The sequence below is a fragment of the Rhinoderma darwinii genome, chromosome 6 (genome assembly GCF_050947455.1).
Source record: "Rhinoderma darwinii isolate aRhiDar2 chromosome 6, aRhiDar2.hap1, whole genome shotgun sequence".
In the NCBI taxonomy this organism is placed as follows: Eukaryota; Metazoa; Chordata; class Amphibia; order Anura; family Rhinodermatidae; genus Rhinoderma; species Rhinoderma darwinii.
Genome location: NC_134692.1, coordinates 55,645,438 through 55,660,306, shown reverse-complemented (window position 1 = coordinate 55,660,306; position 14,869 = coordinate 55,645,438). Strand labels below are relative to the sequence as shown.

General features: G+C 44.2%; 1 protein-coding gene across 1 annotated transcript in view; it reads left to right on the top strand.

Moving 5' to 3' along the window:
- LOC142656586 (aldehyde oxidase-like) overlaps nt 1–14,869 on the top strand; it is a 123,853-nt gene that overhangs the window by 26,631 nt on the left and 82,353 nt on the right. Inside the window, exons 6-7 of the mRNA XM_075831518.1 lie at nt 148–209; nt 2,193–2,255. Of these exons, the coding sequence (XP_075687633.1) occupies nt 148–209; nt 2,193–2,255 (125 nt within the window). The remainder of the gene's footprint in view (nt 1–147; nt 210–2,192; nt 2,256–14,869) is intronic.

Here is a 14,869-nt window from a genome sequence, read left to right as displayed (position 1 = left end):
CCGGAGTGACGAGGAGAAGAGAAAAAAACTAAACATGTCATCTTCAAACATAATGCTACTAACAAAATACAACTGATGCTAATAATAATGATAATAATAATGATGATAATAATAATGAAAAATATCTTATCTTGTTATTCCCACTAGGAAATCTCTGCCGCTGTACAGGATACAGAGCAATACTTGATGGATGCAAAACCTTTTGCAAGGTGAACTGTGTTTGTTTCAAAGCAAATCCAAAGCACAGATAAGAAAATCTGTCACATCATCATCAGCAGCCTAACTACTCTAGACAGTTATTGGCTGCAGTTTCTTTTCTTTTGTCCATACATTTAAGACCCCATTTACATCATACTTTTTGCTCCATGTTTAGCGTATACATCGGGAAAGCTTGATGTATTCATAGGGCCCCATTAGCCTGACGAAAACCAAAAGTGTATTTTAGGCCTTCGTCTGGCTGGTATACAGTACGTTCGTATACCTTTCTTTTAGGCATTAAATGGCATAATAGACTACTCCATTCCATACGACAGGATCCCGAAAAAAAAAATGTGGGAGCCTATGGGTCACATATGCCACTGTATAACATACGTTACAGGAATCCATTTAATGCATACGTCATGGGTTTTCAATAGCTTTAATGACATATACGTTAAATGGATACCATAATAGTCTGTGGGTAATGGACGCCTAATAGTGGGAATTACCGCCGCTCCGCATTGTGTACGAGCAACCTTAGACTTCAGCATTTTTAATGTAATCTAGTTAGGCCCCATGCACACGACCGTAAAACGTAAACGTTTTACGGACCCATTCAGTTCTATTGGCCGCGGACACCTTTCCGTATCGCTACATATGGGTGTCCGTGCTGTAGAACTGTGCCAGGAATTATGGAGCATGTCCTATTTTTCGTATTTTACAGGCCATGCTCCCATACTTTGCATTGGAGCACGGGCCGAAAATGCGGGCGGCCGTCTGTGCTCGCAATCGCGAACCGTGATTACGGGCAAGGCCGTGTGCATGGGGCCTTAGTGTGATATTTGAGTACAGTCCTGGATGTTGCTTAATTGGTATGTAGTGGTTCAGAGCGCACAAGATCCGGTAGGTGCACGAATAGGGTCCCAACCCAATTACGTAGTAAAGAAATATTCGGTACACAAGGTGATGATTTTAGCAAATCTTTCGGTTTTATTTTATCAAAAATTGATGCCAGAGGTTTAGTGCGACGTTTCGATCGTATATTAGACCTTCATCAGGCACTTGTACCTCCTGGTGTCTGGTTCATCCAGTTGTTGGCGCTGCGTATATTAGTAGCGGTTTACCGCTTTCTTATGGCGCCATAAGAAGCATCCTCTGGCACTATTATTTCGATAGTATAGCTTTTCAGGGCATTCGGAAGCCTCCTAGGTACAGTAGTGGGGTCAACTGTGGAAGCAGCATGTATGTATTGGTTGTAGCAGCAGGATTGCAGTTAAAAGATGTGGGGTTGGTATCGCTATAGAGACTGGGAATGGGCCATCCTAGGCAGTGAACCTCCAGTGCCTAGGGAAAAATACGGCCCTGATTGTAAAGTTGATTTATTTTTAATATTGGATACATTGGGACAATAAAAATAATTTGGTTGTGAAGGTAGACATTGCCTTTAATAATCTGTCAGGCTACTGGTAATTTGATGGCAAGAATTGTCCTGCAGACCGTGTCATTCTTGCAGTCAAAAATATCAGTACCCCCAACAGACGAGCAAAAACAGTTTACATAGAGCCTAAGCCGTATTTACAGAACCTTTTTTATAGAAAGTTCATCAAAATAGTGATAAAAACACTTTCATACTCTAAATATCTTAGAGTTCTAAAATATCTGGATTATCTGCTTACTCTGTGTCCGGTGAAAATCAGATTTTTTTCACCACATTGGGGAAATCCAAAATAAAATGGGGAAGTTGTATTAAAACTGACGCAAAGTAAAAGTGGTTGCTGCTTTGATTTTCCGATTTTCCAAAAGAAAAAGTGAGAGATTGAATCTGACTGGTTGCCATGGACAACTTCTCCCCTTTTCCTTTGTACCAGTTTTGAAACTTCTTCCCCAATGTGTTGGTAGTATGAGACTTGAAAAAATTCATACAATATGGCCAAACCTTGCTCATATGTATTATTGCCATGCATCCTAATTTATTCCCTTTATTGTCTGTCCAGGAGCTCAACTGTTGCAAACTTGAACAGGAAAATGGTCAACCAAGCGATAGCCAGGAAGATAATGTAAGTTGCCTAAAAGCAAACTCTGTTATATACTTAAACATATACACATACTGTACTCCATTCTGCATAACATTAAAACCACTGACAGGTGAAGTGATATGAATTATCTCTTTACAATGGCACCTGATCAAGAGGTGGGATATATAAGGCAACAAGTGTTTAACCCTTTCACGCCTACAATCTGTAGATTCAAGTCCTATTCGCATATACCCGCTGCAGCGAGGACGTGAATCTGCAGGCTTCTGCCGGCATAGCGCTGGGGAGATTGCTCTGACGCTGGCGGTGTCAGTGTCCCCGGCTCCCCAGCAACCTGCTCTCTGACAGCCGAACCGATTGGTTCGCGAACATAGAATATGATCCCCGTTATTAACTGCTTCCTGACCGCCCACAGTAAATTCACGTCGGCGCTTGCTGGGCTCTGTGCAGCGCCGAGGTGAATTCACAGTGGGTGTTAAAAGCGCGATCCGGGTGTCTCAGAGTAGCGCTGACACCCGAATCGCGCTGTTAACCCCTGCCTCTGGTCTCTGAGACATGATCGGGACCTGATTGGTTCAGGTCCCGATAATGTGATCGCAGGGAAAGTTTGTTGTAGCTGGAAAGTTTGTTGCTCCAACAAACTTTCCCGAGGACCAATTGCGGGTGCTGCCGTCGGTTGCATGACAAAACCGGAGGCCATACAACAGCCTACGGGTCTGCAATTCACGGAAGCCTATGAGGACCAGCTGGTCCTCATAGGCTTCCTGTCAGTGTGACTGTCAACGTCACACTGACAGTTTCTAACACGTTACACTACCTAGGTAGTGTAATGTATTATAGCAGCCATCAGTGCTGCAAGTCTTCAAGTAAAAAAAAAAAGTAATAAAAATGTTTTATAAAAGTGTAAAAACATGTTATAAGCTACAAAAACAAAAAATGCTTTTTTCCTATAAGTCTTTTATTATTTTATTATAGTAAAAAAAATGAACACGTTAAAAAAGTACACATATTTGGTATCACCGCGTTCGTAACGACCCAAACTATAAAACTATAATATAATTTTTCCTGCATGGTGAACACCACAAAAAATAATTAAAAAACAATGCTAGCATCACTATTTTTTTGGTCATCACTCTTCCCAAAATATAGAATAAAAAGTGATCAAAAAGTCCCATGTACCCCAAAATAATACCAATAAAAACTACAACCCGTCCCGCAAAAAACAAGCCCTTACACCGCTTTTCTGACTGAAAAATTAAAAAATTATGGCTCTCAGAATATGGTGACACAAAAAATAAATAATTGTATAGAAAAGTGATTTTATTGTGCAAACGCCACAAATCATAAAAAAAACCTATATACATATGGTATCGCCGTAATCGTACCGACCCGCAGAATAAAGTAAAATGTCATTTATAGCGCACAGTGATTACTGTAAAAAAAAAAAGGACAAAAAAACATTGTCAAATTGTATGGTTTTTTTTGTCACTTTGCGTGCCAAAAAAATAGAATAAAAAGTGATCAAAAAATCACATGTACCCTAAAATAGTACCAATGAAAACTACAGATTGTAACGTAACAAATAAGCCCTTGCACGGCTCCGGTGGAGAAAAAATGTAAAAAAGTTCTGGCGCTCAGAATATAGCGACAAAAATTGTGCAGAGTGTCCAAAAACTGATAAGATTTGGCACCATTTATCAGTGCGACACCGGTCACACATCTATGAATTATTTATTTACCCCATTATTATACCCTCTTATTATGCCCTAATGTACTCCGCACAGCTTACATGTACCCCCACATTATAAACTGAAATACCAGCAAAACCCCAAACAGAACTATTACCAAGCAAAATCTGCACTCCAAAAGCCAAATTGCTCTCCTTCCCTTCTGAGCTCTGCCGTGGGTCCAAACAGCAGTGTATTACCACATATGGCATATTGCCGTAATCGGAAGAAATAGCTTTACAAGTTTTGGGGTGCTTTTTATTCTTTATTCCTTGTAAAAAATGTCCTTTTCACAGACATATTCCAATAAATATAGCAAAAGAACTGTGGGGTCAAGATGCTAACTATACCCTTAGATAAATTCCTTGAGGTGTGTAGTTTCCAAAACCACTTTTGGGGAGATTCCACTGTTTTGGCACCACAAGACCTCTTCAAACCTGACATGGTGCCTAAAATATATTCTAAAAAAGGAGACCCCAAAATCCTCTAGGTGCTCCTTTGCTTCTGAGGCCGATGTTTCAGTCCATTATCACACTACGGCCACTGGTGTGATATGTCTAAAAACTGCAGAATCTGGGCAATAACTCCCTAGTAAAACCTTCTGTGTTACAGAAAAAAATGTATTCCAAATTAATTTCGGCAAAAAAAAATTACATTTGTAAATTTCACCTCTACATTGCTTTAAATTATGTGAAACGCCTAAAGGATTAATAAACTTTCAGAATGCTGTTTTGAATACTTTGAGGGGTGCTGTTTTTAAAATGGGGTGATTTATGGGGTCTATCTAGTACATAAAGCCCTCAAAGCCACTTCAGAACTGAACTGAACTTGACAAAATAGCCTTTTGAAATTTTCTTGAAAATGTGAGAAATTGCTGCTAAAGTTTGGCCTTGTAACATCCTAGAAAAATAAAATAATGTTCAAAAAACAATGCAAATATAAAGTAGACATATGGGGGGTGTTAATTAGCAACCATTTTGTGTGGTATTACTATCTGTTTTACAAGTAGATTACATTTAAAATTTGAAAAATTATAATTTTTTCACATTTTCATTACATTTTGGTGTTTTTCACAAATAAGCTATGAATTTACTGACCAACATTTTCCACTAACCTAAAGTACAATATGTCACGAGAAAATAATCTCTGAATCGCTTGGATAGGCAAAAGCATTACAGAGTTATTACCACATAAAATGAGACATGTCAGATTTGAAAAAATGGGACTGGTCCCCAAGGGCCAAAATGACCTTGGTCCTGAAAGGGTTAAGTTCATGAAAGCAGGGAAACATGGGCAAGCATAAGATCTGAGCGACAACTGACGAATTGTGAGGGCAAAACGACTGGGTCAGTCCATCTCCAAAATGCAAGGTTTAGTGAAGTGTTTCCAGTATGCAGTGGTTATTACCTATCAAAAGTGGTCCGAGGAGAGACAACCGTAGTGTACCAGTGACATGGGCGCTCAAGGCTCATTAATGAAACTGGGGAGCGAAAACTAGCCCATCTGGTTGAATCCCAGAGAAGAGCTACTGAAGCCACCACCAAAAGTGCCTACAATGGGCACATGAGCATCAGAACTGGACCATGGAGTAATGGAAGTAGATTGCCTGATCTTATGAATCATGTTGACGGCCAGGTATGCGTGCATCGCTTACCTGGGGAGAAAATGGCACCACGGTGCACTATAGGAAGTGGTCAAGACAGTTGAGCCAGTGTGATGCTCTGTGTAATCTGTGAAAACTTGGGTCCAGGCATTCAAGTAGAGGTTACTTTGACACATACCAACTACCTAAACATTGTTGCAGACCAAGTACACCCCTTCATGACTACAGTATTCCCTAATGGCAGCAGGATAATTAGCCCTACTACACTGCAAAAACTGTTCAGGAATGATTTGAGGAACATGCCAAAGAGTTCAAGGTGTTGATTTGGCCTCCAAATTCTCCACATCTCAATCCAATAGAGTATCCATTGGATGTGCTTGAAAAACGATTAAAGGAAGCCCCACCTCACAACTTAGGTATTGTTCACATCTGTGTCAGGGCTCCATTCCAACATTCCGTCTGAGTGTAAAGGATCTGCCATGCACAACTTCTGTGTATACGCCCATGGGTAATCAGTCTGCACCTGGTTCTATGTCTCTGAGACAGACTCCATCTTCCACCACTCAGGATGGCAGGCTTAGGAGTGGGAGAGCCTATCGCAGCCTGGCCAGACGGAGCTAGCTCGCGCCCTCTGTCTATTTATACCTGCCTTTCCTGTTCCTCCTTTGCTTGTGATTCTTCTCGTGTGGTTTCCTGGCCTTGCTGCAGCTTCTAGCTATTTGACCTTGCTTCATACTGACCCTGGCTTACTGACTACTCTCCTGCTCTGCGTTTGGTACCTCGTACACTCCTGGTTTGACTCGGCTCATTCACCTCTCTTGTTGCTCACGGTGTTGCCGTGGGCAACTGCCCCATTTCCCTTTGCTTGTGTCCCCTTGTCTGTTTGTCTGTCGTGCACCTACTGAGCGTAGGGACCGTCGCCCAGTTGTACCCCGTCGCCTAAGGCGGGTCGTTGCAAGTAGGCAGGGACTGAGTGGTGGGTAGATTAGGGCTCACTGTCTGTTTCCCTACCCCCCTGTCATCACATAATCACAAGCCCATATACCTAGGCTACCCTGGTCCCTCATACTACTATGGACCCCCTTGAGTCCCTGGCTCAGCAAATGCAGGGTCTCTCCCTACAGGTCCAGGCCCTGGCTCAGAGGGTCAACCAGCCTGACGCTACCATGGTAGTGCCCCTCACCTCACCTCTTGAACCCCACCTCAAGTTGCCTGACCGGTTCTCAGGGGACCGGAGGACTTTTCTCTCCTTTCGGGAGAGTTGTAAGCTCTACTTTCGCTTAAAGCCTCACTCCTCAGGTTCTGAGAGCCAGCGGGTGGGTATAATTATGTCCCGACTCCAGGAAGGGCCCCAAGAATGGGCCTTCTCCTTGGCTCCTGACGCCCCTGAACTTTCCTCCGTTGATCTTTTCTTTTCTGCTCTCAGACTCATTTATGACGAGACTGACAGGACTGCCTTTGCCGAGAGTCAGCTGGTGACCTTATGTCAGGGTAAGAGACCTGTGGAGGAGTATTGTTCTGACTTTAGGAAGTGGTGCGTAGCTTCTCGGTGGAATGACCCTGCCTTAAGGTGCCAGTTTAGGTTGGGTCTGTCAAACGCCCTGAAAGACCTGCTAGTTAGCTATCCCTGTTCTGACTCCTTAGACCAGGTTATGGCTTTAGCGGTACGACTTGACCGACGTCTCAGGGAACGACAACTTGAACGTTTTTGTGTTTTCCCCTCTGACTCCCCCATGATGCCTCCCGAGGTCCCGTTGCTTCGCTCTTGCACGGAAGACTCGGAGGTACCTATGCAACTCGGGGCCTCCGTGTCCCCCCGACAACGTAGAGAGTTCCGCAGGAAGAATGGTCTCTGCTTCTATTGTGGGGATGACAAGCATCAAGTGAACACCTGTCCTAGGCGTAAGAATAAGCAGCCGGAAAACTTCCGCGCCTAAGTGATCATCGGGGAGGTCACTTGGGCGCACAGGTATTTCCCGTAAATATGAAACGTAATAAAATCTTGCTTCCCTTTCAGGTCTCTTTTGGTGGTAGGTCTGCTACCGGCAGTGCCTTCGTGGATTCAGGGTCTTCTGCTAATATCATGTCTGTGGAATTTGCTATGTCCCTAGCTATGACTTTGATTGATTTGCTTAAACCTGTCCCGGTAGTGGGTATCGACTCCACTCCTCTTGCTAATGGTTATTTTACTCAGCATACCCCTGTTTTTGAACTCCTTGTTGGCTCCATGCATTTGGAGCAGTGCTCTGTACTGTTGATGCAGGGATTATCATCCGATTTGGTTTTAGACCTTCCCTGGTTGCAGTTGCATAATCCCACGTTTGACTGGAATACTGGGGAGCTTACCAAATGGGGTAATGAATGCTTGACATCATGTTTTTCTGTTAATTCTATTTCTCCCCCTGAGGAGGTGAACACGCTACCTGAGTTTGTTCAGGACTTCGCTGATGTTTTCTCTAAGGAGGCCTCCGAAGTGTTACCTCCTCATAGAGAATACGATTGTGCTATCGATTTGGTACCAGGAGCTAAGCTCCCTAAGGGTAGGATATTTAATCTTTCTTGTCCCGAACGTGAAGCCAAGAGAGAGTATATCCAGGAATGCCTGGCCAAGGGTTACATTCGCCCCTCTACTTCTCCGGTAGGTGCTGGCTTCTTCTTCGTAGGGAAGAAGGATGGTGGTCTTAGGCCATGCATTGACTACCGTAACTTGAATAAGGTCTCTGTAAGGAACCAGTATCCCCTTCCTTTGATTCCTGATCTCTTTAATCAAGTTCAGGGGGCCCAATGGTTCTCTAAGTTTGATCTACGGGGGGCGTATAACCTTATCCGCATCAAAGAGGGGGATGAGTGGAAGACTGCGTTTAACACGCCCGAAGGTCATTTCGAATACCTCGTCATGCCCTTTGGGTTGTGTAAAGCCCCCGTGGTCTTCCAGAATTTCGTAAATGAGATTTTAAGAGATTACCTGGGGGTATTTCTTGTAGTGTACCTTGATGACATACTTGTGTTTTCCAAGGACTTGTCCTCCCACATTGAGCATGTCAGGAAGGTGCTCCAGGTCCTTCGGGAAAACAAACTGCTAAGACTGAAAAATGTGTGTTTGGGGTGCAAGAGATACCATTTTTGGGTCAAATCCTCACTCCTCATGAATTCCGCATGGACCCCGCCAAGGTCCAGGCTGTGGCGGAATGGGTCCAACCTGCCTCCCTGAAGGCGTTACAGTGTTTCTTGGGGTTCGCTAATTATTACAGGAGATTTATTGCTAACTTCTCGGTCATCGCTAAGCCTCTTACGGGCCTCACTCGCAAAGGTGCTGATCTCCTCCACTGGCCTCCTGAGGCTGTCCAGGCTTTTGAGGTCCTTAAGAAGTGCTTTATCTCAGCCCCGGTGCTGGTCCAGCCCAACCAAATGGAGCCATTTATCGTGGAGGTTGACGCATACGAGGTGGGAGTGGGGGCTGTCTTGTCCCAGGGTACCAGGTCCCTCACCCATCTCCGTCCCTGTGCCTACTTCTCCAGGAAGTTTTCGCCCACTGAGAGTAACTATGATATTGGCAACCGCGAACTCTTAGCCATTAAATGGGCATTTGAAGAGTGGCGCCACTTCCTGGAGGGGGCTAGGCACCAGGTAACGGTCCTTACCGACCACAAGAATCTGGTTTTCCTAGAATCTGCCCGGAGGCTAAACCCGAGACAAGCTCGATGGGCGCTATTTTTTTACCAGATTCAACTTTTTGGTTACCTATAGGGCTGGGTCTAAAAATATTAAGGCCGATGCACTGTCGTGTAGCTTCATGGCCAGCCCTCCTTCGGAGGAAGATCCTGCTTGTATTTTGCCTCCTGGTATAGTCGTTTCTTCTATTGATTCTGATTTAGTCTCTGAAATTGCGGCTGATCAAAGTTCAGCTCCCGGGAACCTTCCTGAGAACAAGCTGTTTGTTCCCCTGCAATTCCGGCTAAGGGTACTTAGGGAAAATCATGACTCCGCACTATCTGGTCATCCAGGCATCCTGGGTACCAAACACCTCATTGCCAGAAACTATTGGTGGCCTGGGTTGCCTAAAGACGTTAAGGCCTACGTCGCCGCTTGTGAGGTTTGTGCTAGGTCCAAGACTCCCAGGTCCCGACCAGCGGGCTTACTACGTTCTTTGCCCATTCCCCAGAGACCTTGGACCCATATCTCCATGGATTTTATCACCGATTTGCCTCCATCTCAAGGCAAGTCGGTGGTGTGGGTTGTAGTAGACCGCTTCAGTAAGATGTGCCACTTTGTGCCCCTCAAGAAACTACCCAATGCTAAGACGTTAGCTACCTTGTTTGTCAAACACATCCTGCGTCTCCATGGGGTCCCTGTCAATATTGTTTCGGACAGAGGGGTACAATTTGTTTCATTGTTTTGGAGAGCCTTCTGTAAAAAGTTGGAGATTGATCTGTCCTTCTCCTCTGCCTGCCATCCTGAAATTAATGGCCAAACCGAGAGGACTAATCAGTCTCTAAATATATATTTAAGGTGTTTTATCTCTGACTGTCAATATGATTGGGTCTCATTCATTCCCCTCGCCGAATTTTCCCTTAATAACCGGGTCAGTAACTCGTCAGGGGTCTCCCCCTTTTTCTGTACTTTTGGGTTTAATCCACGGTTCTCCTCCGTTTCACCTGGTAGTTCCAACAATCCCGAGGTAGAGGTCGTTCATCGGGAACTGTGCACAGTCTGGGCCCAGGTTCAGAAGAACCTAGAGGCGTCCCAGAGCATACAAAAAACTCAGGCTGATAGAAGACATTCTGCTAACCCCTTGTTTATGGTCGGGGATCTGGTGTGGTTATCGTCTAAGAACTTACGCCTTAAGGTCCCGTCCAAGAAGTTTGCTCCCCGGTTTATAGGGCCGTATAAGGTCATTGAAGTCCTCAATCCTGTCTCCTTCCCACTGGAGTTGCCCCCATCTTTTCGTATACACGACGTGTTTCATGCCTCCCTCCTTAAACGCTGCTCCCCGTCTTTGGCTCCCTCGAGGAAACCTCCTGTTCCCGTTCTCACCCCTGAGGGGGTGGAATTCGAGGTGGCCAAGATTGTGGACAGCAAGATGGTCCAAGGCTCCCTCCAGTACCTGGTCCATTGGAGAGGATACGGGCCTGAGGAGAGGACTTGGGTACCCGCCCGGGATGTTCACGCTGGGGTATTGGTCAGGAAGTTCCACCTTCGTTTCCCCAATAAACCAGGTCCACTTAGAAAGGGTCCGGTGGCCGCTCATAAAAGGGGGGGTACTGTAAAGGATCTGCCAGGCACAACTTCTGTGTATACGCCCATGGGTAATCAGTCTGCACCTGGTTCTATGTCTCTGAGACTGACTCCATCTTCCACCACTCAGGATGGCAGGCTTAGGAGTGGGAGAGCCTATCGCAGCCTGGTCAGACGGAGCTAGCTCCCGCCCCCTGTCTATTTATACCTGCCTTTCCTGTTCCTCCTTTGCTTGTGATTCTTCTCGTGTGGTTTCCTGGCCTTGCTGCAGCTTCTAGCTATTTGACCTTGCTTCATACTGACCCTGGCTTAATGACTACTCTCCTGCTCTGCGTTTGGTACCTCGTACACTCCTGGTTTGACTCGGCTCGTTCACCTCTCTTGTTGCTCACGGTGTTGCCGTGGGCAACTGCCCCTTTTCTCTTTGCTGGTGTCCCCTTGTCTGTTTGTCTGTCGTGCACCTACTGAGCATAGGGACCGTCGCCCAGTTGTACCCCGTCGCCTAGGGCGGGTCGTTGCAAGTAGGCAGGGACTGAGTGGTGGGTAGATTAGGGCTCACTGTCTGTTTCCCTACCCCCCTGTCATCACACTGAGCTTTCCGTCAGAACAGAGCCCTGACTGACACAAACAGAAACTATCGGTTTCCATTTCCATCACCATTGATTTTAATGATGACAGATCCGGTGCCAATGGTTTCTGTTTGTCTTCATTGTGCAAGGGTTCCGTCGTTTTGACGGACTCAATGCCGTAGTCGACTACGCTATTCATTCCGTCAAAACGAGGGAACCCTTGCACAACAGAGACAAACAGAAACCATTGGCACTGGATCGTGTAGTAGTTTATACCCACTGGTAACAAAATGTCTAGGAATAAAAGGAGACCAATATGGATGAATAGGGAATTACTGAATATAATAAGACAAAAACATTTTCTCAATAGAAAATGTAAAAATGAAATCAAGTCAGCAAAGTTATCTACAGAAAAACAAATCATACATTAAAATAAATCCCCAAAAATTTTATAAATATATTAATGCCAAAAAGAACAAATCTGATAATATTGTCCCTCTTAAAGATGACCATGGGAATACAATTGTAGAGGACAAAGGAAGGGCTGAGATATTAAACGTATACTTTTCCTCTGTGTTCACTGATGAGCTGCCAGTACCAGATATTCAGGGGGACAGTGATAAAGGTTCCCCACCCAATATTACCTGCTCAACACAGGAGGAAGTACAGTTACGTCTGAGCAAATTAAATATTGATAAAGCCTCTGGCCCAGACGGCATAAATCCACGAGTATTAAGGGAATTGAGCTCAGTATTGGACAGACCATTGTATCTCATCTTCTTAGACTCTCTTGTAACAGGATCAGTGCCACAGGATTGGAGGACGGCTGATGATCTACCAATATTTAAGAATGGTAAGGCCCCATTCACACGAACGTGCTTTTGCGGGCGCAATTCCCCCGCAAATCCATGGGAGAATTGCGGCCCCATTCATTCAATGCACACGACCGTGGTTTCCACGGTGCGTACATGGTGCAGGCTCATAGGAAATAATGGACGCGGCCATGTGCACGGCCCGCGATTTGCGGGCGGCTTGCGGGTGACACTCCGCCCCCAGCCGACCCGAAAATCACGGCCTGTGCACACGGGTACGGTCATGTGCATGAGGCCTAAAAAGGTGGAAATGAGTAACTACCGTCCAGTAAGTTTGGCATCTGTGGTTTGTAAAGTATTTGAGGGAATTCTAAGAGATCAATTACAAAAGTATATAGCAGAGAAAAGTCTAATTACTGATAACCAGCATGCATTCATGAAAAACAGGTCGTGTCTAACCAACATGCTTTATTCTATAAGGAGGTAAGAGCAAATCTGGATGTTGGTCATGCGGTTGATGTGATTTATTTGGATTTTGCAAAAGCATGTTATACTGTTCCACACAACAGTCTTGTTCTGAAGCTACAGACACAGGGACTGGGGAAACATGTATGCAAGTGGGTAAATTATTGGTTAAGAGACAGAAAACAGAGTCGTTATAAATGGAATTTACTCAAAATGGGTTGAAGTCAGCAGTGGGGTACCACAAGGATCAGTGTTAGGCCCAATTATTTTTAATCTATTTATTAATGACCTTTTGGATGGGATTGATAGCAAGGTGTCAGTTTTTGCTGACAATACAAAACTTTGTAGGATGCTTAACACTCAGCTTGACTTTAAAATATTACAGAAGCACCTAGATAAGTTGGCAGCATGGGCAAAAACATGGCAGATGAAATTTAATGTTGATAAATGTAATGCACTTAGGACGCAATAATAGTATTAATTCATATACGTTAAATGGAATAAAACTGGGGATAACGGAACAGGAGAAGGACCTGGGTATTCTGGTATGGAATTAAGTTTTGGGCTCCACATTGTTAAAAGGATATAGAAGAACTGGAGAGGGTTCAAAGGCGGGCAAAAGATTATTAAATAGGATGGGAGGTGTTGCTTACAATGAAAGGCTAGAAAAATTGGGCTTGTTCACATTGGAAAAAAGACATCTTAGAGGGGATCTTATTAAAGAGACTCTGTCACCACATTATAAGTGCCCTATCTCCTACATAAGGAGATGGGCGCTGTAATGTAGGTCACAGTAATGCTTTTTATTTAAAAAAAACGATCTTTTTTCACAACGTTAGGAGCGATTTAAGTTTATGCTAATGAGCTTTCTTAATGCCCAAGTGGGCGTACTTTTATTTTCGACCAAGTGGGCGTTGTACAGAGGAGTGTATGACGCTGACCAATCGGCATCATGCACTCCCCTCCATTCATTTACACTGCACTAGCGATATAGATATATCGATATGTGCAGCCTCATACACAAGCCCTAACATTACTAGTGTCCTGATAATGAATACACATGAAATCCAGCCTGGACGTCATGTGTACTCAGAATCCTGACACTTCTGACTCTTTTTTGTGAGATTCCAGCAACGGACAGCGTCATGCACTCCTCTGTACAACGCCCACTTGGTCGAAAGTAAAAGTACGCCCACTTGGGCATTAAGAAAGCTCATTAGCATAAACTTAAATCGCTAGTAACTTTGTGAAAAAAGATCATTTTTTTAAATAAAAAGCATTACTGTCACCTACATTACAGCGCCCATCTCCTTATGTAGGAGTCAGGGCACTTATAATGTGGTGACAGAGTCTCTTTAATATGTATAAGTATATGTGTGGTCAATACAGAGAACTAGCACATGATCTGTTCCTTCCAAGGACTCTACAAAGGACCAGGGGACATCAATTGCGTGTGGAAGAAAGACGTTTCAGACATCAATATAGAAAAGGGTTCTTTACAGTTAGAGTGTTCAAGCTATGGAATGCCCTACCCGAAGAGGTAGTGATGGCAGATACTATATCAGCATTTAAAAAAAGTCTAGATGCTTATTTATTCACAAATGGCATTGAGGGTTATAGTTAATCAAGCAATGAATGATGGATACTTTATTGAGAGGTTGAATCCGATGAACCTATGTCTCTTTTTAACCTATGTAACTACTACTACTACTACTACTACTACTACTACTACTATCTGTAACTTCTACTATCAACCATTGGCACCGGATCCATCACCATTGAAATCAATGGTGATGGAAACGGAAACCTATGGTATCCGTTTGTGTCAGTCAGGGCTCCGTTCTGACGGAAAGCTCAGACGGAACGTCGGAATGGAGCCCCGATGCAGATGTGAACGAAGCCTTCAGGACTTAAAGGAACCGCTGCTAATGTCATGGTGCCAGAAACCACAGGACACCTTCAGACATCTTGTGGAGTCTATGCCTCGATGGGTCAGAGCTCTTTTTGTGGCGTGAGGTGGACCTACACAATATTAGGCAGGTGGTTTTAATGTTATGGCTGAACGGTGTACATTACAATATCTGTTCCACCTATTGTATTAATAGCCAATGACCATAGATAATAATAAACAATAACAATATCAAGCCACCTTTGACATAATGATTGGTGTCTATGATTTCTATAGTGTACAAAATCATTGGCGTAACTCGGATGTGCTATCTTCAGT